At 59.4% G+C, this 23,709-nt stretch overlaps 1 protein-coding gene across 1 annotated transcript in view; it reads right to left on the bottom strand.

Moving 5' to 3' along the window:
• TMC3 (transmembrane channel like 3) overlaps window positions 1–12,477 on the bottom strand; it is a 32,658-nt gene extending 20,181 nt beyond the window's left edge. Inside the window, exons 1-10 of the mRNA XM_036355241.1 lie at window positions 12,389–12,477; window positions 10,578–10,727; window positions 7,556–7,631; window positions 6,994–7,075; window positions 6,273–6,379; window positions 5,160–5,258; window positions 4,920–5,062; window positions 3,882–4,029; window positions 1,880–1,923; window positions 320–467 (exon numbers count right to left, since the gene is read on the bottom strand). Of these exons, the coding sequence (XP_036211134.1) occupies window positions 320–467; window positions 1,880–1,923; window positions 3,882–4,029; window positions 4,920–5,062; window positions 5,160–5,258; window positions 6,273–6,379; window positions 6,994–7,075; window positions 7,556–7,631; window positions 10,578–10,727; window positions 12,389–12,477 (1,086 nt within the window). The remainder of the gene's footprint in view (window positions 1–319; window positions 468–1,879; window positions 1,924–3,881; window positions 4,030–4,919; window positions 5,063–5,159; window positions 5,259–6,272; window positions 6,380–6,993; window positions 7,076–7,555; window positions 7,632–10,577; window positions 10,728–12,388) is intronic.
• Between the last annotated feature and the right edge of the window lie 11,232 nt (window positions 12,478–23,709).

Raw genomic sequence — 23,709 nt, 5'->3', positions numbered from 1 at the left:
GAGGGGGAAACATCCGTGATGAGAGAGAACCATGGACCGGCCGCCTCCTGCGCGCCCCCTCCTGGGGATGTGCCTGCAACCCAGGTCCATGCCCTTGACCGGGCTCGAACCCGGGACCCTTCGGTCCGCGGGCGACGCGCTACCCACTGAGCAACACCGGCCGGGGCGCGAGGCTGTTTTGAATGAAGATCTTCCCGGCTGAGACCCCGGGAGACCCTTCAGCCCCGGCCCGGCTCCTGCCCCGGGACCCGCGCTGGGATCCCCCTGCAGCCTCTCCGGCCCCGGGAGACCCGCGGGGGAGGTGGGGGGCCGCGGGCACCTCGTTCTTCTCCCACAGCGTCAGCTCCTTCTTGGACTGCTCCAGCCGCTGCGACCGCTCCACCACGAAGTAGATGAGGTAGATGCTCCCGGCCAGCGACAGCAGCACCAGGACGTTGGCCACGACCCGCAGGCAGACGGTCACCGCCCTGCGCAGAGCCCGGCGGGGCGTCCGTGAGCAGGTGCGTCTGTCCGCGGGACGTGCCCTCCCCTAGGGACTGCCCTCTGTGCGTGGCCCCACCTCCCACGGTGGCCCCCGAATCTTGAGAAGCACCCCAGATCTGGGACATCACCCTGGAAGGCACGGCAACAAGAATTTGGCACCGAACGCCCTGGCTGGTGTGGCTCAGTGGATAGAGCGTCGGCCTGCGGACCAAAGGGTCCCGGGTTCGATTCCCGGTCGGGGCACAGGCCCGGGTTGTGGGCTCGATCCCCAGGAGGGGGCGTATAGGAGGCAGCCCATCCATCTCATCATGGATGTTTCTATCTCTCTCCTTCTCTCTGGATTCAATAAAAATCTATAATAATAAAAGCGTAATATGCTAATTAGACCGGACAGCCAAATGCCCTTCTGGATGTCATTCCGGACATCCTTCCGGATGAAGGCACCACAGCAGGGGCCGGGGCAGAAGCAGTTAGGGGTGATCAGGCCGGCAGGCAAGCAGTTAGAGGCAATGAGGCAGGCAGGGGGGTTAGGGTTGATCAGGCAGGCAGGTGAGTGGTTAGAGGTGATCAGGCAGGCAGGCAGAGGGGTTAGGGGCGATCAGGCAGGCAGGTGAGTGGTTAGAGGCGATCAGGCAGGCAGGTAGGCGAGTGGTTAGGAGCCAGAAGTCCCGGATTGCGAGAGGGTGCAGGCGGGCTGAGGGACACCCACCCCCCCCCCCGCATGAATTTTGTGCACCGGGCCTCTAGTGTATATAGAAAAAAAAGAATTCGGTGCTGCTTGTGTTCTATGACTTGGACGACTGTGGTTGCTAAACACAAGTAATCTGAGCCCTGACTGGTGTGGCTCAGTGGATAGAGCATCGGCCTGTGGACCAAAGGGTCCCGGGTTCGATTCTTGGTCAAGGGCACGGACCTCGGTTGCAGGCCCTGGTCGGGGCGCACACAGGAGGCAACCCAACGATGTGTCTCTCTCACATCGAGGTTTCTCTCTGTCTCTCCCTCTCCCTTCCGCTCTCCCCTAAAAATCAATAAAAACCATCCTCAGGGGAGGACTCGTAACCACCAAAAATACAACTCATCTTTGCTTAACTTGGCAAAGTGGACATTGGTGCTCAAAACACCTGTTATTATCACCGTGAAAGAACAGGCCACCGGTCAACCTCAGCACCGCCCCCTTCCCCCCTCCCCCCCGACCTCCCGGCTGCAGGACTGGGACCTGAACCCCGATATCGAGAGAATGGGGTCCCCCAGGTCACAGTGCAGAAGCCTAGGTTTTCAGGAGGAAGGGGAGCTGCCTGGCGGTGTGTGCAAGCAAGACAGAGCCCGCCTGGCGAGGATTTCTGCGCCGGCTTCCAGCAGCGTGGCAGCGCCCTCCCGTCGGGGTCTGGGCACCTACAGGTTTTTGCTTTTCTTCTTTTCCTGTTCCTCCAGGATCGCCTCCTGCAGGGAGAGGCCCGTGAAGCATTTTAATTATAAACCTTGGCACGGATCCCGTGGTCAGAAATGATTCAGGGCGAGCGTGTCGAACTCGCGGCCCGTGGGCCACAGGCGGCCGACAACGGATATTCTTACGGCCCAGCCAATCGAACGGTATGTCCTAGTGAGAAAGGCTCTGATAAAAATTTCGTCGCTTAATTTTTCAATATCCTGTTGTACATCATTATGAATAACGAGCTACAAGGTTTGCTAACGACTGATGACTGTCATCGTGCTGCATTCGCGTCCCTCACCACCTCACGCGTAGGCGCACCGTCTCTCCCACTGACACCGGCAGCGAAGGTTCCAGCAGCCGGTGGCCACGTCCTTGGTCTGGGACTGACCTGCTTGGTGTGGCAACAGGAAATACCTCGCTTCCGGAGAACAAGAGAAATGGGTTTATCTGCGTGACGCTTATCCATTTGTGCAGGGACTCAGTGTCTGGTGAGTTCATGCTCAAGAAAAAATATTAATTTTTATTAAAATGTTCTGTTATGCCCTAACCGGTGTGGCTCAGTGGATAGAGCGTCGGCCTGCGGACTGAAGGGTCCCGGGTTCGATTCGGGTCAAGGGCATGGACCTTGGTTGCGGTCACATCCCCGGTGGGGGGTGTGCAGGAGGCAGCCGATCGATGTTTCTCTCTCATCCATGTTTCTAACTCTCTATCCCTCTCCCTTCCTCTCTGTAAAAAAAATCAATAAATATATTTTAAAAAATAAAAATAAATAAAACGTTCTATTATTTTATGTTCACGATGACTCATTTATCTCAGCCCTTGCATTCAGCCCGTCTCCATCAAAACAAACCTCCGTTTCTATGAAAACGGAAGCTTTTGTTCGTTTGCGGCCACGTCCACGCAAACCGTGTGTATCTGGCCCGTGTCCGCCTCGGCATGGGACACGCTTGGTGGAGTGAGTATGCGACATCGTGGCTTGAAGTCTAGACTTCGCCGTGCAATTCTGTCGGGATCGATGCTTTAAATCACAGTAAATGGGCGAAACAGAAAACTGGGGTCGGGAAGGGGAGATGGGGGTGAACTCCTTAGACGTGTGATGTGACCTGAGTAACGTTTTTCTCAAAAGGCGGTGCCACTCGGCGGCCTGCCTGCCCGGCTGACCTGGACTCCGAAGGCCTTAGGGCAGCGGTTCTCAGCCTGCGGGTCGCGACCCCTTTGGCGGTCGAACGCCCCTTTCACAGGGGTCGCCTGAGACCATCCTGCAGATCAGGTATTTACATGACAGTTCATCACAGTGGCCACATGACAGTGATGAAGCAGCCACGGAAATAATGTTATGGTCGGGGGTCCCCACAGCATGAGGAGCTGTATGAAAGGGTCGCGGCGTCAGGAAGGTTGAGAACCGCTGCCTTCAGGGCTCGGTCTTCTAAGCTCACAGCCAAAGCTGACGCCCGGCAGTCAGCTGCTCATTCCTCACAGTGTCCGCGTGTAACACAGGAGAAATCCATTATGCAAATGACCCCAAATACGCACATTAACATGTTAGAAAGAGGAACTAAGAAAAGCAGCCGGCCGGCGTGGCTCCATGGCTGAGCGTTGGCCTAGGAACCAGGAGGCCACGGTTCGATTCCTGGTCAGGGCACAGGCCCGGGGAGGGGGCAGGCTCGGTCCCCAGTGGGGGGCGTGCAGGAGGCAGCCGATCCGTGATTCTCTCTCCTCATGGGTGTTTCTCTCTCTCTCCCTCTCCCTTCCTCTCTGACATCAATCAAAATGTATTTAAAAAATAAAATAAAAAGAAAGAGGAGTTGCAATATTTTCTTCCTGTATCGGTTGGACGGTGGGGCAGCTCAGGGGCACGTCTGATGTCCCTCACTCTGGCCGCTCTGGTCTGAACAGCAGGGACTCTGTGCCCAGGACCCCATGCCCTGTCCCCCCACCTCCCTGGGCGCCCTCGCGGCCCACTCACCCGGATGCTGTTCACGATGGCGGCGGCCTTGCTCTCGGCGGCCTCGGGGTTCCCGATGAGGTAGTCCCAGGCGCAGAAGACCCGCCAGCAGAAGGTGTAGTTGTCGCTGGAGGCGCTGGCCAGGCTCAGGCGGGAGTTCTTGGCCATCCTGCCAACAGGACCACAAGGCTGCCTGGTGCCCGCCCCGGTGTGTGAGCCGCAGCCTCGCCGGGCCCCGCCCCACCCGTGCCCCTGGGGCCACGTGGACACGGCCGTGGCCTGTGGTCGGGCTGAGCCAGCCTGTACCACCTCGTGCAGCGGTGACTGCGAAGTCACATTCATTTTTTTACATTTTTTAAATTGATGTCAGAGAGGAAGGGAGAGGGAGAGAGAGAGAGAAGCATCCATGATGAGAGAGAATCGCGGATCGGCTGCCTCCTGCACGCCCCCCACTGGGGATGGAGCCCACAACCCGGGCCTGTGCCCTGATGGGAATCGAACCCTGACCTCCTGGTTCCTAGGTCGATGCTCAGCCACAGAGCCACGTCGGCCGGGCTCATGTGAAATAAACTTCTCTCCTTTGACTTCATCAGTCTTCCTGCAGCCGCTGCCCAGAGGGTCACCCCACCCCCCTTTGTCCAAACTGGCAGGAACAGCTAAGTCTGTTTAATCCTGGTCCCTCCGCACCTCACACGGGAGAGCCCAGAGCAATGAGCAGCCAGTGAGGGCTGGTTAAAACGGGCATCTCGCCGGCCGGTGTAGCTCAGTGGTGGAGCGTCCACCTAGGAACCCGGAGGTCAGGGTTCGATTCCCTGTCAGGGCACAGGCCCGGGCTGCGGGCTCCATCCCCAGTGTGGGGCGTGCAGGAGGCGGCCGATCCGTGATTCTCTCTCTTCGATGCTTCTCTCTCTCTCCCTCTCCCTTCCTCCCTGACATCAGTACAAACATCTCGCCTCGATCTCAGCTGGACAATGGGCCCAGCGGCCTTCACGTGACGGGCTGCGGGCGAGATCAGACGCGTGGTCCCGGGCCGTGCGGTGGGCACCCGAGCGGCCGTACTTTTTCAAGACGGTGATGAAGCTGTAGGCGAAGACGGCCATGCCCACCAGGAAGTACGCCAGCGGCAGCCGGTAGCCCGCCCTCCCGATGCGCCGCTCGCGGCCGTAGAAGCCGTAGAAGAGGACGGAGGACTGGAGGTAGCCCTGCAGGGAGGGCAGCCCCGTCAGCTCCGACGCCGGGCCCGTCCACCCCCCCCCCCAGCCCCCATCCCCCCGACAGCACGCGGCCGGCCAGGCTCACCCCCAGCGACCACACGGTGTCCAGGTCTTGGGCCGAGGCGGCCTGGGCCTGGGGGATGCTCTTGCTGGCGGTGCTGCCGAAGGGCTGGCCGGCGATGAGCTGGACGCGGAGGATGTGGGGCGAGGGGAGGAACGGAAAAACACCCTCGGGTGAGGATCAGCAGGGAAACAGCAAAAGAAATGAAAATGGTGGGGGAATCAAAAGAACAACGTTTGGCAACACGAGACTTGTAAGGCCCTGGCCGGTGTGGCTCAGTGGGTAGCGCGTCGGCCTGCGGACCAAAGGGTCCCGGGTTCGATTCCGGTCACGGGCATGGACCTTGGTTGCGGGCACATCCCCAGTAGGGGGCGTGCAGGAGGCAGCTGGTCGGTGTTTCTCTCTCATTGATGTTTCTGACTCTCTCTCCCTCTCCCTTCCTCCCTGAAATCAATAAAGAAATATATATATTTTTTAAAAAAGAATTGTATGGAGCTGATTTGCAGGCCACGCTCACTGGGGTGCGAGCTATGGTGTTGGCTTTCGCAGGACACGGTACGTCGGAGTCCCCCCCGCGGGCCCAAGCCTCACGCCGACCCTCGGGCCCTCACAGAGGAAGGGGGCGCCCGCTCCACCCCGAACCCTCCCCCCAGGAGGGGAGTGTGGGCGCTTCATGGTACGGCTCTCATGGCTCTTTTATTTGCTTTTTATTTATTTTTCTTTCTTCTTTTTTTTTTTTTTTTTTTTTGGTTAATCCTCACCCGAGGATGTTTTCCCATTGATTCTTAGAGAGAGCGGAAGGGAGAGGGAGGCAGAGAGACACATCGATGGGCTGCCTCCTGCACGCGCCCCAACCAGGACCCGGGTCGGGGAGAAGCCTGCCACCCAGGTCCGTGCCCTTGACCGGAATCGAACCCGGGACCCTTCGGTCCGCAGGCCGACGCGCTACCCGCTGAGCCACACCGGCCGGGGCTCTGACGGCTCTTTGGAGCGAATGGCACCTTTTTCTCTCTCTCTCCGGAAGCCACCGTTTCGTGTGACTTATGTATTGGTCACCGTCTTGGGAATTTCCAGCGTTTTTCTAAGGTTCCCTTTTTTGCTTAATTCGAAGACGAGTGATTTCCGGACGCGTCTCACCTCCGGGGCGACGATGAAAGCCCCCGTCATGACCGTGAGCACCAGGTTGATCCCGAACAGCCAGCGCAGGAAGATGAAGTAGGAGGCCACGCCCGAGCCAAAGTGACCTGGGGGGGGGGGGGGGTGGGGGAGAGAGAGACACAGAGAGAGACACAGAGAGACAGAGACAGAGAGACAGAGAGAGACAGACAGAGAGACAGAGACAGAGAGAGACAGACAGAGAGACAGACAGAGAGACAGAGAGAGAGACAGAGAGAGAGACAGAGAGAGACAGACAGACAGACAGACAGAGAGACAGAGAGAGACAGAGAGACAGAGAGAGAGAGAGAGAGAGACAGAGAGACAGAGAGAGAGAGAGAGACAGAGAGAGAAACATCAATGACGAGAGCGTATCATGGACCGGCTGCCTCCTGCACGCCCCACACTGGGGATCCAGCCACAACCCGGGCCTGTACCCCTTCCGGGAATCGAACCCGGGCCCCTTCGGCCAGCCGGCCGACGCTCTACCCACTGAGCCACACCAGCCAGGGCGATCTGCACTTTTTCCCTCCAGGCTTTAGGGTCTGCGTTGTGTCCAGGGGGTGAGCGGATGGGACGGTGTCACCCGGGGCTGGCGGGACGGACGCCTGTCCCCCACGGCCGTCCCGTGTCCAGCGGGGTCAGCCCGGCCGCCGGCCCCCCGCCGCCCCGCTGCCCGTCCGTCCGCCCGGCGCCCACTCACTCTCGATCTTCTTGATCCTCGCCTCCCAGGGGATGAAGAGCGCCGCGAAGTTGCAGGCCAGGCGGGCGAGCTTCCGCCAGAGCTGGGGGGAGGGGCGGGTCAGAGCTGCCCCCGTCGATGGGTCGCCTCCTGCAGGTGCCCGGACCAGGGCCCGGGCCGGGGAGGAGCCTGCAACCCAGGTCCGTGCCCTGGACCGGAATCGAACCCGGGACCCTTAGGTCCGCAGGCCAACGCTCTATCCACTGGGCCACACCGGCCAGGGCTGTCTCTCTCTTTACAAGGGCACACGGTGAGGGAGACCCACAGGGGAGGTGGGTGAGCCAGGAGGTGGTGGGATCGGTCTGGGGGATCGGGCCTGGGGGGGGGGATGGGGGGAGACCGTTTCTATGGCTTTGGCTTCCTCAGGTCACGCGATGGGCAAGTGACTGTCGGGGACTGAAGCCGGGGTTTGGGGCCACACAGACCTCCCTGCCCAGCCGACTGCTCAGGACTGTGCCCACCCCCAGACGCAGGGGCGGGTGCCCGGGCCCAGACCAGGCGGGGCGCCCACCCGGGTCCTTACCTCCGCGCCCGCCGCCTGGTAGCCGCGGGTCCTGGTCAGCCGCCCCTCGAACCGCAGCACGATCGCCTTCGCCCGCCTGCGGAGACAGGCGTGTCAGTCAGGCACAGGGCCCGACCACGCAAGACGGCTGCTGGGGGGCGGGGTGGGGGTGCAGCCGTGCAGGGCTCGCATCTCCCAGGCTTCTGGGAACTGGGAAACTCCCTTAAAAAGGATGTTCTGAGCCCTGGCCGGTGTGGCTCAGTGGATAGAGCGTCGGCCTGTGGACTCAAGGGTCCTGGGTTCGATTCTGGTCAAGGGCATGTACCTTGGTTGCAGGCACAACCCCAGTAGGGGGTGTGCAGGAGGCAGCTGATCGATGTTTCTCTCTCATCGATGTTTCTAACTCTATCCCTCTCCCTTCCTCTCTGTAAAAAAGCAATGAAATATATATATATTTTTTAAAAAGGATGTTCTGAGCCCTGGCCGGTGTGGCTAAGTGGATAGAGCCTCAGCCTGTGGACCAAAGGGTCCAGGGTTCCATTCCTGGTGTTAATGTGAAAAACCATTGAAACCTGTAAAGAATTTTTATGAGTTTGTTTGAGCCAAACTGTCGACAGTTGCCGGGAAGCAGAACCTCAGCGGATTGGGATAAAGCTCCGGAGAATGGGGGTTCCATCTGTGTTTATACGTTGCAGTCAAAGGAGGGACGTAGGTGGATGACATGAGATCCATTGGGGATGGAGGAGGGAGGCGGGAGCAAGCAAAGCGGGGAACCCCTGGGATTGGATAAAAGGTAAAATGATGGACACACGCTTAGGTGGGAGCAGGGACAATGAACATGACAATGAGGGGATCTGTGGTCTCTGACCTGCGCCCAGCACATTAGGCTCTGCCCCGGGGGGTCCGGGAAAAGGGATGTTACCAGGCACCCAGACATTTCAGGGTGTGTTACCACAGAGGCAAAAAGACAGACAGGCTCCGTGAAGGCAAAGGCTGCCCTTGTCAGGGAAGACACTGGCCTAGGAGGTGACCCCACCACCACTGCTTCTAGTTCAAGTTTAACGTCAGACCCTCCTGTGTGGTGACCTGAGGTCTCTGGGCCTGCAAGGCCGCCCGCGGGCCCCCCCTGAGCTGTCGGGTCAGCACGTGGCCCCTTTCGTCCACACCTCAAGTAAACTCCCCCAAATCCTCTAGATCAGCGGTTCTCAACCTGTGGGTCGCGACCCCTTTGGCGGTCGAACGACCCTTTCACGGGGGTCGCCTAAGACCATCCTGCACATCAGATATTTACATGACGATTCATCACAGGAGCAACATGACAGTGATGAAGTAGCAACTAGAATAATGTTATGGTTGGGTCACAACATGAGGAACCGTATTTAAAGGGCCAGGAGGTTGAGAACCACTGCTCTGCAGGTTCGAGTGCTGTGACAGTGACACACAGTAGGTCTCGGTAACACACAGTAGGTCTCGCTAACACCCATCCTCTGATGTGGACAGGAGGACCACAAATGCCCCCGATCAGAGCCCTGGGGGTGGATCCCAGCTTCCCTGCTCATGCCCCTCAGTCAGTGAGTCCCTTACTAACCTTGTTGCAACCAAAGTCGGGGCCACACCCCAAGGGAGTGTCCTCCGGCCCCTCCCAAATCCTGGAAGCCGACAGGGCCTGGCCCCTCCCTGGCCCTCCCCACCGGCCCCTGCACTCAGAGCACCTCCTTCTGGGAAAAGGTGCTGCCTGCTTAATGGGAGCGAGAGGGGGGCTGTTCACACCCACAAACCGCCTGGCACACCCCGGGAGGGCCCAGTAGCCATCAGGGAGGAAAGCCGGCCCCGGGAGGGGTGGGGGGCGACCTGAGGGGCAGGGGTCTCCCTGGGGAGCCCAGACCAGTGCCGATTCCGGGGGCCTGAGCACAGGCACAGGGATGCGGGCGACAGCCCCCCAGGCAGGGGCCGCTGCCCCGGGCACAGACCGGACGCCCCCCTCCCATCTGGCTGAGTGGGGGGTGGGTCCCTGTCTGACCCTCGACCTGTCCCGCCCTTGGCTGGCGTCTCCCTCCCAGGAGGCCCAGGGCTGCGGGCGACTCCCTGCGGAGGGAGAGCTGAGGGCAGGCCCCTCCCAGGCAGTGCCGTGGGCATTAGAGCCGGTTACTGGGCTCTTACCGGGCGCAGGGCTGGAAGCTGGTGCTGGGAAAGGAGAGAGAAGCCAGCACCTCCCCCCAGCGCATGCGCGCGCGCGCGCGCACACACACACACACACACACACACACGTAACCACACACACCACACATGTAACCACACATACATGTAACACACATAACCCAGACACACACACGTAACCCAGGCACACACACACACGTAACCCATGCGCGCGTGCGCACACACACCCACACAACCCAGGCACACACATGTACCCCCCCACACACGTAATACACACACATAACACATGTAACCACACATACATGTAACACACGTAACCCAGACAGACACATATGTAACCCAGACACACATGCATGTGTAACCCACACACATGTAATACACATGTAGCACATGACCACACATACATGTAGCACATGTAACCCACACACGTAACTGAGATACACACACACATAACCCAGGCATGCACACATAACCCAGACACACACATGCACATAACACAGACACACGTAACCCAGACACACACACATAACCCAGATACACCCACACGTAACCCAGAATGCACACACATGTAACCCCCACACAAACCAAGATAGACACACACATAACCCAGACACACACATGCAACCCCCACACATGTAACCCAGACATGAACACACACATAACCCAGACACGCACACATAACCCAGACACACACACATGTAACACACACACGTAACCCAGACACACACACACATACGCACACACACACACAGAACCCCGCCTGCCCATCACACAGGGTCTGCCACCCGTGCCCAGGGGCGGGCAGGTGCCAGTGATGCCGCACCTTCCATCACAGCCCGGCCTTCCGTCCATCCGACCATCCGTCCGTCCGTCCCGGCCGCCTCACCTGAGCGCCCGCAGCTTCTGGCGCATGGCCCAGGGCCGGCAGCGGATGTCGGCCATGAGGTCCTTCTGGAACTGCAGGCTCTGGAAGATGCGCTCGGGGTCGCTGCTGTCCCCCACGTCCGCGGGCAGGCCGCCCTCCGCCTCCGGGCCGCTGCGCAGGGAGGGGGGGGGACTGTCAGGGGCTGCGCCCGCAACGCCCTCCTGCCGCCAGGGGTCGCTGCTGAGCCTGTGCAGATGGCTGGGGGGAGGGGGGAGGGGGGAGGGCGAGGGGGAGCCAGGAACCAGGAGGCCGCGGGTTCGATTCCCGGCCAGGGCACAGGCCCGGGTGGCGGGCTCCATCCCCAGGCGGGGGCGCGCAGGAGGCGGCCGGTCCATGATCCTCTCTCATCATGGAGGTTTCTCTCTCTCTCCCTCTCCCTTCCTCTCTGACATCCATAAAAACATATCTAACAATTAAATAAAATTAAACAGGAACCCAACGCTGCCCCCCCCCCCCCCCCCGCCCCGCCGTTCCTCTTGGATTCCTGGGAAACTGACCCGAGGGAGGCAGAACAGGCACGGATTCCCCCGACAGGAGGCGCGCCGGGCAGATGTGCGAGGCCGAGCATTTCGGGGAAACGGGGGGGGGGGGGGGGGGGGGCGGGAAATCATGTCTCCGCGGGCGGCAGCGCCACCCCAGGGAGACCTGGGGCCTGGGGAGGGCCCCCTCGGGTGGCACCTGTGCGCTCTGCGGCCGCTATTTCACCAGGGATACGCTTTACTGCATTTCATTACATTATTATTGGTGTGGTTTTTTTTAAAATATATATTTTATTGATATTTTACCGAGAGGAAGGGAGAGGGACAGAGAGTGAGAAACATCGATGAGAGAGAAACATCGATCAGCTGCCTCCTGCACACCCCCCACTGGGGATGTGCCCGCAACCCAGGTCCGTGCCCTTGACCGGAATCGAACCCGGGACCCTTCGGTCCGCAGGCCGGCGCTCTACCCACTGAGCCACACCGGCCAGGCCCCAGGGATGCGCTTTAAAACGGGAGGAGAGAGCCGCCCCCCGCTGTCCCCCAGGTTAGGGGGCTCCCCTGTTGGAAGAACAGCTTCGCCCACGTCCCCTGAGCACACGGAGGGCTCATCTACCCCAGCGGTTCTCAACCTGGGGGTCGCGACCCCTTTGGGGGCCGAACGACCCTGTCACAGGGGTCGCCTAAGACCGTCGGAAAACACACCTGTAATTACAGATTGTTTTGTGGTTAATCACGATGCTTTCATGATGTTCAATGTGTAACCATGAAAATCCATCCTGCACGTCAGGTATTTACATGACGATTCATCACAGCAGCGACATGACAGCGATGAAGCAGCAGCGGACATAATGTGATGGTCGGGGGTCCCCACAGCACGAGGGGCCGTGTGAGAGGGTCGCGGGTCAGGAAGGTTGAGAACCGCCGCTCCACCCCGTCAATAGGAACCCGTGCGCACAGACGCGCTCATGGAGACGGATCTCATTATCTCCGTCTGTGGCCGCGGCCGCCCGAGCTCACGGACGGATCAGGGCGCCGGCGGCCCGGCCGGCAGGAAGCCAGGGGGGCGCAGGCCTGGGGATCCGGGCCCCCGCGGCTAGGAAGCGGGCAGCGCCCTCCCCCTCCTGCACCTGCCGGGGCTGCCGGGGTGGCAGGTGCAGGGGAACCTGGAGGAGGGAGTTTCTGAACAGGATGGGGACTCAGCCCTCAGGTCAGAGGCAAGTGAGGGTCCCCCCCCCAGTCTCCCCAATCCCAGACCCCTGCCCCGGCTGCCCCCCGCGCTGCCCGGCTCACCTGAGCAGCAGGGACTCCTGGAACAGGTAGTGCTGGCTGGCATTTCTCCGGGTGCCTCTGGGGCGCTGGGACGCCCTGGACGGTGTCATAGAGCAGAGAGGTCTTGGGGGGCCCCTAGGGATGGGGAGGGCGCGGGAGGAGGCGGCAGGGTCTGCTCAGGAAGTTTCTGGACAGGCGGCCAGCTGCTCCCCCTCTTTGCCCAGAGCAGGACTGCCTGCAGCTGGGGCTGGGCAGGGAGAGGCCAGAGGCCAGTCATGAATATGCATGATCCTCATGAATATGCATGATCCTCATGAATATGCATATCGCTCATGAATATGCATATCGTCATGAATATGAATGTTTCTCACCGATATGAATGTGAACGTGGGGGCAGCAGCAGACACTGGCCTGAGTCTAGCAGCCCAGTGGTGGGCGTGGCCAGTGAGGTAGGCATCACGCAGGATTCCCATCTGGGACCGCCTGTGCCCGGACAGGGCTCTGTGGTTTGGAAAGCGGCACACGCACCGGTTGCCACCCCTGGTGTCCACAAAACGCTGGGGGACAAGGCAAAGCGTAGCTTGTTCCCCCCAGTTTGCTCTCAGGAAAGAGGCTGAGAGCATGTCAGGTTCCTGACCGCCTTCGCCAGCATCGTCCGCGAGAGGCACAGCCAGAACATGTGTTGATGCATTTTTATCCGGTTTTTTTTTAAAAATTGGTTTCAGAGAGGGCGGGAGAGAGAAACATCCATGAGGAGAGAGAGTCATGGATCGGCCGCCTCCTGCACGCCCCCCACTGGGGGTGGAGCCCGCAACCCGGGCATATGCCCTGACCGGGAATCGAACCCTGACCTCCTGGTTCCTAGGTCGACATTCAACCACTGAGCCTCATGGGCCGGACAAAACATTGTTTCTTTAGGTTTAGTTTTCTGCAAGTGAAATTACTGGACAAAGGGATTATCATTAAAAATAATTTATATATATATATATATATATGCCTAATATGCAAATTGTCCCCGCGGGAGTTCGACCGGGAGACCACGAATTCAATCACTCGCTCTGGCGTGCACTGATCACCAGGGGGCGGCATGAACAAAGGAAGGCCCCAGCCAGCAGCCGGAAGGCCCCGATCGGCCCTGATAGCCGACCAGGCCTAGGGAACCTGCCTGTGCATGAATTTCGTGCACCAGGCCTCTAGTATGTGGCTAAAAGTCCCTCTCTTTAGCTCGAATTGATTTGGCTCAGTGGACAGAGCGTCGGCCTTCGGACTGAAGGGTCCCAGGTTCGATTCTGGTCAAGGGCATGTACCTTGGTTGCAGGCACATCCCCAGTGGGGGGTGTGCAGGAGGCAGCTGATCGATGTGTCTCTATCATCGATGTTTCTAACTGTCTATCCCTCTCCCTTCCTCTCTGTGAAAAATCAATAAAATATATATATTTTTTAAAAGTCCCTCTCTTTACAAGCTATTGAGGCGGTGAGTTGTGATGATGACTGGGAAGAGGGGTTCTGACATGTGAAGTCGGCCGGGTGCCCAGGTGTGAGGCGAGGCCGTGGGTGAGGGACCTCGGTTCCCTTCCCTGGCACTTCCCTGGCTCCGGCTCCTTGGGCTCCCAGGGCCCAGGCAAGAGGAATGGAGGGCGGGGAACGCCGGGGACAGATTCCCGCATGCACGGGACCTCCTCTCTCAATCTGGTTAGAGGCTTCAAATATGCTGGACGGTTTTAACTGAAGCCAGCACATCTGTACTAATAAGAGCATAATATGCTAATTAGACTGGGGTGACTGGCCCTCTTATGGACATCCGACTTTCTTCCGGACAAAGCCATGGTGGTGGGGGCCAAGGCACAGGCAGTTAGGGGCGATCAGGCCGGCAGGGGAGGGCAGTTAGGGGCAACCAGGCCGGCAGGGGAGGGCAGTTGGGGGCATTAGGCAGGCAGGCAGGTGAGTGGTTAGGAGCCAGTGTTCCTGGATTGTGAGAGGAATGTCTGACTGCCCATGGGATCAGGCCTAAACCAGCAGTCGGACATCCCCCAAGGGTCCCAGGTTGGAGAGGGTGCAGGCTGGGCTGAGGGATACCCTCGCCCCCCCGTGCACAAATTTTGTGCACCGGGTCTCTAGTCTATAATAATAAAAGCATAATATGCAAATCGACCGGACAGCCGAACAGTGGAACGACCGTCCAGACGACCACGCTACGACACCCACTGGCGCCAGGCCAGCCTAGGGAGGTGCGATGCGATTGGTCGGGGGCCAGGCCATCATCCCATGATCGCCCCACAGAGGGAGGCCCCGGCCACCTGCCAGCAGGACAATCAATCGGGGGGCTCCACAATCGCCCCAAAGAGGGAGGCCTAGGCCACTGATAACAGGCTGCACAGGGTGGGCGGGGCCTCCCACTGCGGGGGAGATCCATCGAGAGGTTCCCGGACTGTGAGAAGGTGCAGGAGGGGCTGAGGGACCCCCCGCCCCCAGCCCCCAGTGCATGAATTTCGTGCACCGGGCCTCTAGTACGAATATAAGTTGTTGTTAATCCTCCCCCGAGGATATTGTCCGATTGATTTTTAAAGAGAGAGGAAGAGAGAGGGACAGACAGACAGAAACATCGATGTGAGAGACATACATCGATGGGTTGCCTCCTGCACGTGCCCCGACCAGGGCCTGGGCTGGGGAGGAGCCTGCCACCGAGGTCCGTGCCCTTGACCAGAATCGAACCCGGGACCCTTCAGTCCGCAGGCCGACGCTCTATCCACTGCGCCACACCGGCTGGGGCCAGTGTGTGTGTACAGATAAAACGACTGCAAATCCCTCAAACGCTTACAAGTGGGACATTTTTTAAAAGCTCAGGGTGCAATGTCAAAACGAGCAAACACTGCGATTTCCCCGGCCAAACGCCAACAGGACCTTGTGGTGGGAGGAGGCGGCGGAGGAGGGGAGGGAGCCGCAGGATAAACCTGTTTGTTCAACATAGCGGTGCCTTTCAGCCTGAAAACAAGATGAGTGAAACTTCGTTATCGATCCCAGGAGGCCGGAGCAGACACCGGCCGACGGCTTAGCTTACAGAACACAGACATCCACGCGCACGTCATCGTGAAACCGGCCTCTTCCCGTCGCTGAGCGAATTCTATCCCGAGACACGGCCGGTCGCCACACCTGAGACACCGCGTTCGAGCTCTGGGTTTGACGGGGCCGACTTGCCCACCTCCGAGACGTGTTTACACGCCTGTTACACGGTTCCCGTGGCTCTAAAAGCTTTTCTCGGAAGGTTAGAGACAGGCTTTGGGGTCTGGAAAAGGCTATTCAGGGAAGAGGCTCAAGAATAAACTGTTTCCGCCCTGGCCGGTGTGGCTCAGTGGGTAGAGCATCGGACTGTAGGCTGAGGGGTCCCGGGTTCGATTCCCGGGCAGGGCACAGGCCCGGGTTGCGGGATCGATCCCCAGTAGGGGGCGTGCGGGAGGCAGCTGATTGGTGATTCCCTCTCATCCCTGAGGTCTCTCTCTCCCTCTCCCTTCCTCCCTGACATCCAAGCATGTGGATAGCAACGTCATTGGTGGAGACGTGAGAACGAGTGATTTTGCTGTTGAAATTTCCCCCCAAACCACCAGCTTGACCCCGAGCGGACGCCCTGAGCGCCAGGGCCGCTGATGCTCCTACGCAGACAGCCCAGGCTTAGCGATTCCTTTTTATGTTTTATTTAAAAAATATGTTTTTATTGAATTCAGAGAGGAAGGAAGAGGGAGAGAGAGGGAGATCCATGATGAGAGAGAACCATGGATCGGCTGCCTCCTGCCGGGGATGGAGCCCACAACCCGGGCATGTCCCCTTGGCTGGAATCGAACCCGGGACCCTTCAGTCCGCAGCCCGACGCTCTATCCACTGAGCCACACCGGCCAGGGCTGTTGATTGGACATTTTACGTGAAGGTGCGCCGCTAGGTACCAGGCCCAGAGCAGACAGCTGAGCGAGCGTGGCCGCGATGGCAGCCGGGTGGGTGATGTGAGGGCGACCCCCCAGAGCAGGGCCCGGTGGCCTGGGTCTGGGGGGCCCTGGGGCTCGCTGGGCCTGCAGACACTGCTGCCCGTGACCTTGTGGCCTCCCCGGGCAGGGCTGAGGGAGGCCTCCGCTCCCTGCCGGCCCCCCCTGCGATCCACAATCCTGTAAACAAATTAACTCCCCCGGGGGACTTCTGAGAGCATCCTAAACGCATTATCATTTCTCTGCATAAAAGGCCGCTGAGCAAGACAGCCATTAGGGAGCGGCCTTCAGATGTCCCCAAGGGCCGCGGAACGGAGAGGCAGCCGACAGGCAGCCACGCGGGAGGACAGACGGACAGGTTGCCTGCCACGGCCTGGGGCCCACGTATTCTGAAAGCTGGCGGCCCCTTGCCTGTGCCTCCCTCCTGCCGGCCCACAGCAGGGGCCTCACACCTTCATGGGAAACCTCTAGCCCTTCTGGATGGTCCCGGGTTCGAGTCCGGTCAAGGGCACCGGCCTCGGTTGCAGGCTCCGCCCCGGCCTGGGCACAGGAGGCAACCCATCGCTGTGTCTCTCTCACGTCGATGTGTCTCTCTGTCTCTCCCTCTCTCTAAAAATCAATGGAGAAATACCCTCGGGGGAGGATTCACAAAACAATAAAAATAAAAAATTAACAGCTAAACTAGGATAAAAAGAAAGGGTAGCCCTGGCCGGTGTGGCTCAGTGGATAGAGCGTCAGCCTGCGGACTGAAGGGTCCCGGGTTCGATTCCCGTCAAGGGCATGTACCTGGGTTGCGGGCACATCCCCAGTGGGGGGCGTGCAGGAGGCGGCTGATCGAGGTTTCTCTCTCATCGATGTTTCTAACTCTCTATCCCTCTCCCTTCCTCTCTGTGAAAACACCAATAAAAAAAAAAATTTTTAAAAAGAAAGAAAGGGTATTTGAAAATATAGTAGTGTCAATTGCTGGGGGTGGGGGTGGGGAAGCTCTAAGCTACCTTTCCAAAGGCAAATCCCTTTATGTGATGTCTTTTGTGCAAATGGCATGCTGACTGTAAAGACCTGGAAAAATAAATGGTGACAGAAGCCGGGGCTGCTGAGCGCCCCCTGGTGGCTGTTTGCGGCTGTTCCCTATGACAGCTTTCCTCTGGGTCGTTATTATTATTATTTTTAAAAATATATTTTATTGATTTTTTTACAGAGAGGAAGGGAGAGGGATAGAGAGTTAGAAGCATCGATGAGAGAGAAACATTGATCAGCCGCCTCCTGCACGCCCTCCACCGGGGATGTGCCCGCAACCCAGGTACATGCCCTTGACCGGAATCGAACCCGGGACCCTTCAGTCCGCAGGCCGACGCTCTAGCCACTGAGCCACACCGGTTAGGGCTGGGTCGTTATTTTTTTAAATATCTTTTTATTGATGTCAGAGAGGAAGGGAGAGAGAAAGCATCCATGATGAGAGAGAATCATGGACCGGCTGCCTCCTGTGCCCCACACTGGGGATGGAGCCCAGAACCCGGGCCTGTGCCCTGATCGGGAATCGAACCCTGACCTCCTGGTTCCTAGGTCAACGCTCAGCCCCTGAGCCACGCCAGCCGGGCCCTCCAGCCATTACGACGTGACCAGTGGCCCAGGCCGGTTCTGTGATCGACACCTCCTGGGAAGCCCTGGCTCTTGGATGCCGGTCCCCAGAGGCTGACAGCTCGCCCCACACCCTCCTGCGAGTCCCCGGAGTGGGCCCTCTGGCCCTTGAGCCCCGATGGCCACCCGCACCCACCCAGGCCCGGCTCCCACCTCCCCACCCCTGTCCTCCCCTGCGGCCTCCTGACCTCGCTGTGAACCGCACAGGGAATGGACAGATGCAATTACGGCGGCCGCCAGCTGGGCGCGGACAGATGGGTGGTGTCCAGCCGGTGCCCCGCCCGCTGTGTCCGGTGTGGGAACGGGAGGAACTGGCCAGGGGGGGCCAGGGGCCTCGGGACAGCCTTGCTCAGTGACATCATGAGCCCCCCCCACCCCCCGCCCCCCACCCCAACGTTTGCAGTAGAATCCTGACTCCCAGGGAGGGAATCATCGAGGCACTGGGTCCACAGGCCACAGCCCCCTCCCTGTCACCCCCTCCCCTGGGTGACGGGGACCTCAAATCCGGCAGCGGCTGGGCCCCTGGGGGGACAGCACTCATGACTTGGCACATTGGGGGGTGAGAGGGGGCTTTGTGGGCTATCAAAGATTCACCTCCATGAGAACTAAGGGACCGGGACAGCGTGCTGGGCCCCAGGGGGACCCCCAGGCTGCGCCCCAAGTGTCCAGGTCGCAGACATCACGGCTCTCCAGGGAGAAGCTGAAGTGGAGATGCGGGAACCCTCTCTGGCTCATGTCGGACGGACGCTGTGAGGACAGAGGCTGGGACTCCCCTGACCGAGACCCGGTCAAGGGCAAGCGGAGAGGAGATGCTCTGCGATTGCCACCTGCGCCCAGGCCTGGCCCACGGGGGTGCGGGCAGGTGGGAGGGGCGCCTGGGGTGTAAGAGCCGGACAGAGCAGGGATGGCCCCCCACTCCCGCCGGCCTACCGCCTGCTGCTCAGCCCCCTATTCCCCCCGGGGGTCGGGGGGCCCAAGCCACCTCTTTCCAGAGACGGAATGGGCCCTGGCTGGTGTGGCTCAGTGGATAGAGCGCCGGCTTGTGGACGGAAGGGTCCCGGGTTCGGTTCTGGTCAAGGGCACAGGCCCGGGTTGTGGGCTCGATCTGCAGTGTGGGACGTGCAGGAGGCAGCCGGTCCATGACTCACTCTTTCATCATGGATGCTTCTCTCCCTCTCCCTTCCTCTCCCTTCCTGTCTGAAATCAATAAAAATCTGTAATAATAAAAGCGTAATGTGCTAATTAGACCGGACGTCCTTCCGGATGACCTTCCGGACAAAAGCCAGAGCTGAGAGGGAAGCCGGGGTCCCGGGTGCCAGAGGGAAGCTGGTGCCGGCAGCCGGGGGAAGGAAGGCCGGCTCTTGCGTGAATTTTGTGCATCGGGCTTCTAGTATATATTATACACACACACACACACACACACGCATATAAAATATATGCACAGATTTTATGCATCGGCCTCTAGTATATGCCAGTATGTATGTATATATTTAATATTTACACATATATTTAATATCTATTAAAAGGATACTGAACGGTGCTCTCAGCCCCCGGAGGCCGAGCCGGCGGGAATTCCTCGCCCTCCAGCCCACACCCGCGGAGCGGAGTCAGCCCCTCCCGGCGCTGCCAGGCGGGTCACATTGGCGCTGCGGGGCCCGGCCCTGCCCTGCGGGAAGGCCCTTCACCCAGAGGCTAAGCGCAGGCGGTCCCAGGGCTGGACGAGGGCGCCATCTGGTGGCGGAAGCCAGAACTGCAGCCGCCGCACATGGCAGTGAACGGGAGGCCCCTGCAGGTCACTGGGAGCTGCCGCCCAGCGGTCACTGCCTGTCACGGGACACACACTCACACACACTCACACACACACGGGCGCGCACACACACATACACACACGGGCGCGCACACATACACACGCACACACGCACACATATGCACGTGCAGGCACAACACACACACATGCATGCACACGCACGCACATTCATGTGCACGCACACGTGCGCACATGCACACAGCGCATACACATGTAAAAACACGTGCGCACACAGTGGGCACGTGCATGTGCACACACATGGGCACACACACACCTTGTTAACGCCAGCCGGTGGTAAGGGGATTTCTCCGTCCCTCGGTCCCTCCCTCCCTTCCTCCCTCCCTCTTTCTTCCTTTCATTCTTTTTTTAAAGGTTTGATTCTTTTTCTCACTTTACCAGTTTTCAGAATAGTCAGTCAGTCCCTTAGGATTATCTCAAGGAGCTTTTATATTTTTTTTATCATTATGAGCTCAATAAATTGGATGAATTTCAATCCACTGCATTTATTCTTCTTCATTTTTTTTTTTTTACTCCTCCCCCGAGGATATTTTTTCATTGATTCTTAGAAAGAGCGGGAGAGAAAGACAGAGAGAAACATCGATGTGAGAGAGACACACCGATGGGTCGCCTCCTGCACGCCCGACCAGGGCCCGGGCCGGGGAGGAGCCTGCCACCAAGGTCCGTGCCCTTGACCGGAATCGAACCCAGGACCCTTTGGTCTGCAGGCTGAAGCTCTATCCACTGAGCAACACCGGCCGGGGCGGTGACCAGGTGATTGAGAACCCGGATGTTAAAGTTACAGGCTCCCTGGGCATTCCTGTCCGGTCCAAAGCCAATTCCAAAAATTTCTTTCCTTTAAAACCACCCTGTGGGGCCACGGCGCAGCTTTCCGTCGATGAGCCGGCTCCTTCCCGCATCCCCAAGGCCCTGCATCCTGGACCTGCTCCTGGGGCAGCTCCCCCAGCCCCCGGGCCCCTCGCTGGCCAGGCTGAAGGCCACGCTGGCACGTGCTGCTCTGTGTTGTGCTGAGGGGCCTGGGTGTCGTCATCTGACAGTGAGGAGCAGTGCACTGTGGCTTTAACAGCCCACTGCTGCCCTGGCCGGTGTGGCTCAGTGGATAGAGCATCAGCCTGTGGACTGAAGGGTCCCGGGTTCGATTCCGGTCAAGGGCATGTACCTTGGTTGCGGGCACATCCCCAGTGGGGGGTGTGCAGGAGGCAGCTGATCGATGTTTCTCTCTCATCAATGTTTCTAGCTCTCTCTCCCTCTCCCTTCCTCTCTGTAAAAAATCAATAAAATCTATATTTAAAAAAAACGGAAAAATAAAAGATCACCCGACATAAATATCCAACTTAGTGAGTTATCACAGAAGCCACCACCCTCACCCCTGTGGGCAGGACCCCGCGGGAGAGGACCCCCAGGTCAGGGGGCCCAGCTTTTCCCCGCGTGCAGGGCACTGAGCCCCACACGGGGTCTGACGTCCACGGGTTCGTTGGAGCCTGAGTCTCCTCGTTTGTAAAACAGGGGGAAGCCCTGGCCTGTGTGGCTCAAGGGATAGAGCGTCGGCCTGCGGACTGAAGGGTCCCGGGTTCGATTCCGGTCAGGGGCACGGACCTCGGTTGCAGGCTCCACCCCGGCCCGGGCCCTGGTTGGGACGCATGCAGGAGGCAACGTGGATGTGTCTCTCTCACATCGATGTTTCTCTCTGTCTCTCCCGCTCTCTTCCGCTCTCTTTGGAAATCAGTGGAAAAATACCCTCGGGGTAGGTCTAACAACAACAAAAGACAAGCCATCGTTGAGGGATGAGCACCAAGTTGCAAACTCTCCGACTCCTGGACTCTGAATTCCCACCAGGATGAATCTCGCTCACGTTCCTAATAAAAAAAATATGGAGCCCTGGCCGGTGTGGCTCAATGGATAGAGCGTCGGCCTGTGGACTGAAGGGTCCCGGGTTCGAGTCCGGTCAAGGGCATGGACCTTTGTTTCGGGCACATCCCCAGTGGGAGATGTGCAGGAGGCAGCTGATCAATGTTTCTCTCTCATCGATGTTTCTAGCTCTCTATCCCTCTCCCCTCCTTTGTTAAAAAGATCAATAAAAATATATTTTAAAAAATAAAATAAAATAAATATTACAGTTAGAAAAAGATGGAAACTGATTTTCACACAAGCATGCTCATTGTGAGGTGGTTAAGGATAATGAAAAATTGGAGGCAGTGAAATGTCAACAATATGGGAATGTTTACGTAAACGGAAGTGCACCTAATTCATGGACTCCTCCCCGACCCCTCAGCCAATTAAAAAGACCATTGGGTCCTGGCCGGCTTGGCTCAGTGGATAGAGCATCGGCCTGTGGACTGAAGGGTCCCGGGTTCGATTCTGGCCAAGGGCACATGCCCGGGTTGGGGGCTTGATCCCCAGTGGGGGAGGGGGGCGTGCAGGAGGCAGCTGATCCATGATTCTCTCTCATCATTGATATTTCTCTCTCTCTCTCCCTCTCCTCTGAAATCAATAAAGAAATATAAAAGATTTTTAAAATATAAATAAAAAAATAAAAAGACCATTGATTGTGAATACGGATATAGTAGAAAAGTGCAGCCCTGACCGGTGTGGCTCAGTGGATAGAGCGTCGGCCTGCGGACTGAAGGGTCCCGGGTTCGAGTCCGGCCAAGGGCATGGACCTGGGTTGCGGGCACGTCCCCAGTGGGGGGTGTGCAGGAGGCGGCCGATCGGTGTTTCTCTCTCATCGATGTTTCTCACTCTCTATCCCTCTCCCTTCCTCTCTGTAGAAAATCTATAAACTATATTTTTTTAAAAATAGAAAAGCATCGGGGTTGGACACGCTCGCGGGCGGTCAGCAGGGCGCCGGGGCAGCCTCGCCGCTGAGCAGAGAGAAGAGCAGAGAGCGGGCTCCCGGCTCCGGTGGCCCCCGCGGCTGCACGGGCTGCACGGGCTGCGGGGCGGCCGCCCCCGGAAGCGCACGGACAGGGCTGCACGGGCTGCGGGGCGGCCGCCCCCGGAAGCGCACGGACAGGGGTGCGCGGGCTGCGGGGCGGCCGCCCCCGGAAGCGCACGGACTGGGGTGCACGGGCTGCGGGGCGGCCACCCCCGGAAGCGCACGGACAGGGGTGCACAGGCTGCGGGGCGGGCGCCCCCGGAAGCGCACGGACAGGGCTGCACGGGCTGCGGCGGGCGCCCCCGGAAGCGCACGGACAGGGGCGCGCGGGCTGCGGGGCGGCCGCCCCCGGAAGCGCACGGACAGGGCTGCACGGGCTGCGGCGGGCGCCCCCGGAAGCGCACGGACAGGGCTGCACGGGCTGCGGCGGGCGCCCCCGGAAGCGCACGGACAGGGGCGCGCGGGCTGCGGGGCGGCCGCCCCCGGAAGCGCACGGACAGGGCTGCACGGGCTGCGGCGGGCGCCCCCGGAAGCGCACGGACAGGGCTCCGCGGGCGGCGTGTGGACGCGGCTGTGAGACAACCCGCCCCGCGCGGGCCTCGGTGGGCTGCAGGGCGCCGTCGCTGCCCGGAGGGGACGGGCTATTTTATTTTTATTCCCTTTTTATTTTTATTTTTATTTTTCTCCCTTTTCAGGGCCGCTTCCTGGAGCGCTGTCCCCGGCTGCGGCCCGCAGCTCAGCCCCGGGGCCGGGAGCGGGCGTCCTGCCGGCCGTGCACGCCTGGCCAGCTCTCGGGCCCTCTCTCTTCACAGTCCTACCGTCTTTGATTCCCTTTTTCCTTTAAAAATATCGGTATGGATGGCAGAGAGGAAGGGAGAGGGAGAGGGAGAGAGAGAGAGGATGAGAGAGCCGTGGGCCGGCCGCCTCCTGCGCGCCCCCCGCTGGGGATGAGCCCGCAGCCCGGGCCTGTGCCCCGAGCGGGAATCGAACCCGGGACCCTTCCGTCGGCAGGCTCTATCCACTGAGCCACACC

Source organism: Myotis myotis, unplaced genomic scaffold, assembly GCF_014108235.1.
Source record: "Myotis myotis isolate mMyoMyo1 unplaced genomic scaffold, mMyoMyo1.p scaffold_m19_p_22, whole genome shotgun sequence".
NCBI lineage: Eukaryota > Metazoa > Chordata > Mammalia > Chiroptera > Vespertilionidae > Myotis > Myotis myotis.
The sequence above is the reverse complement of the archived record's forward strand: the minus strand, read 5'-3'. Positions and strand labels throughout refer to the sequence as shown.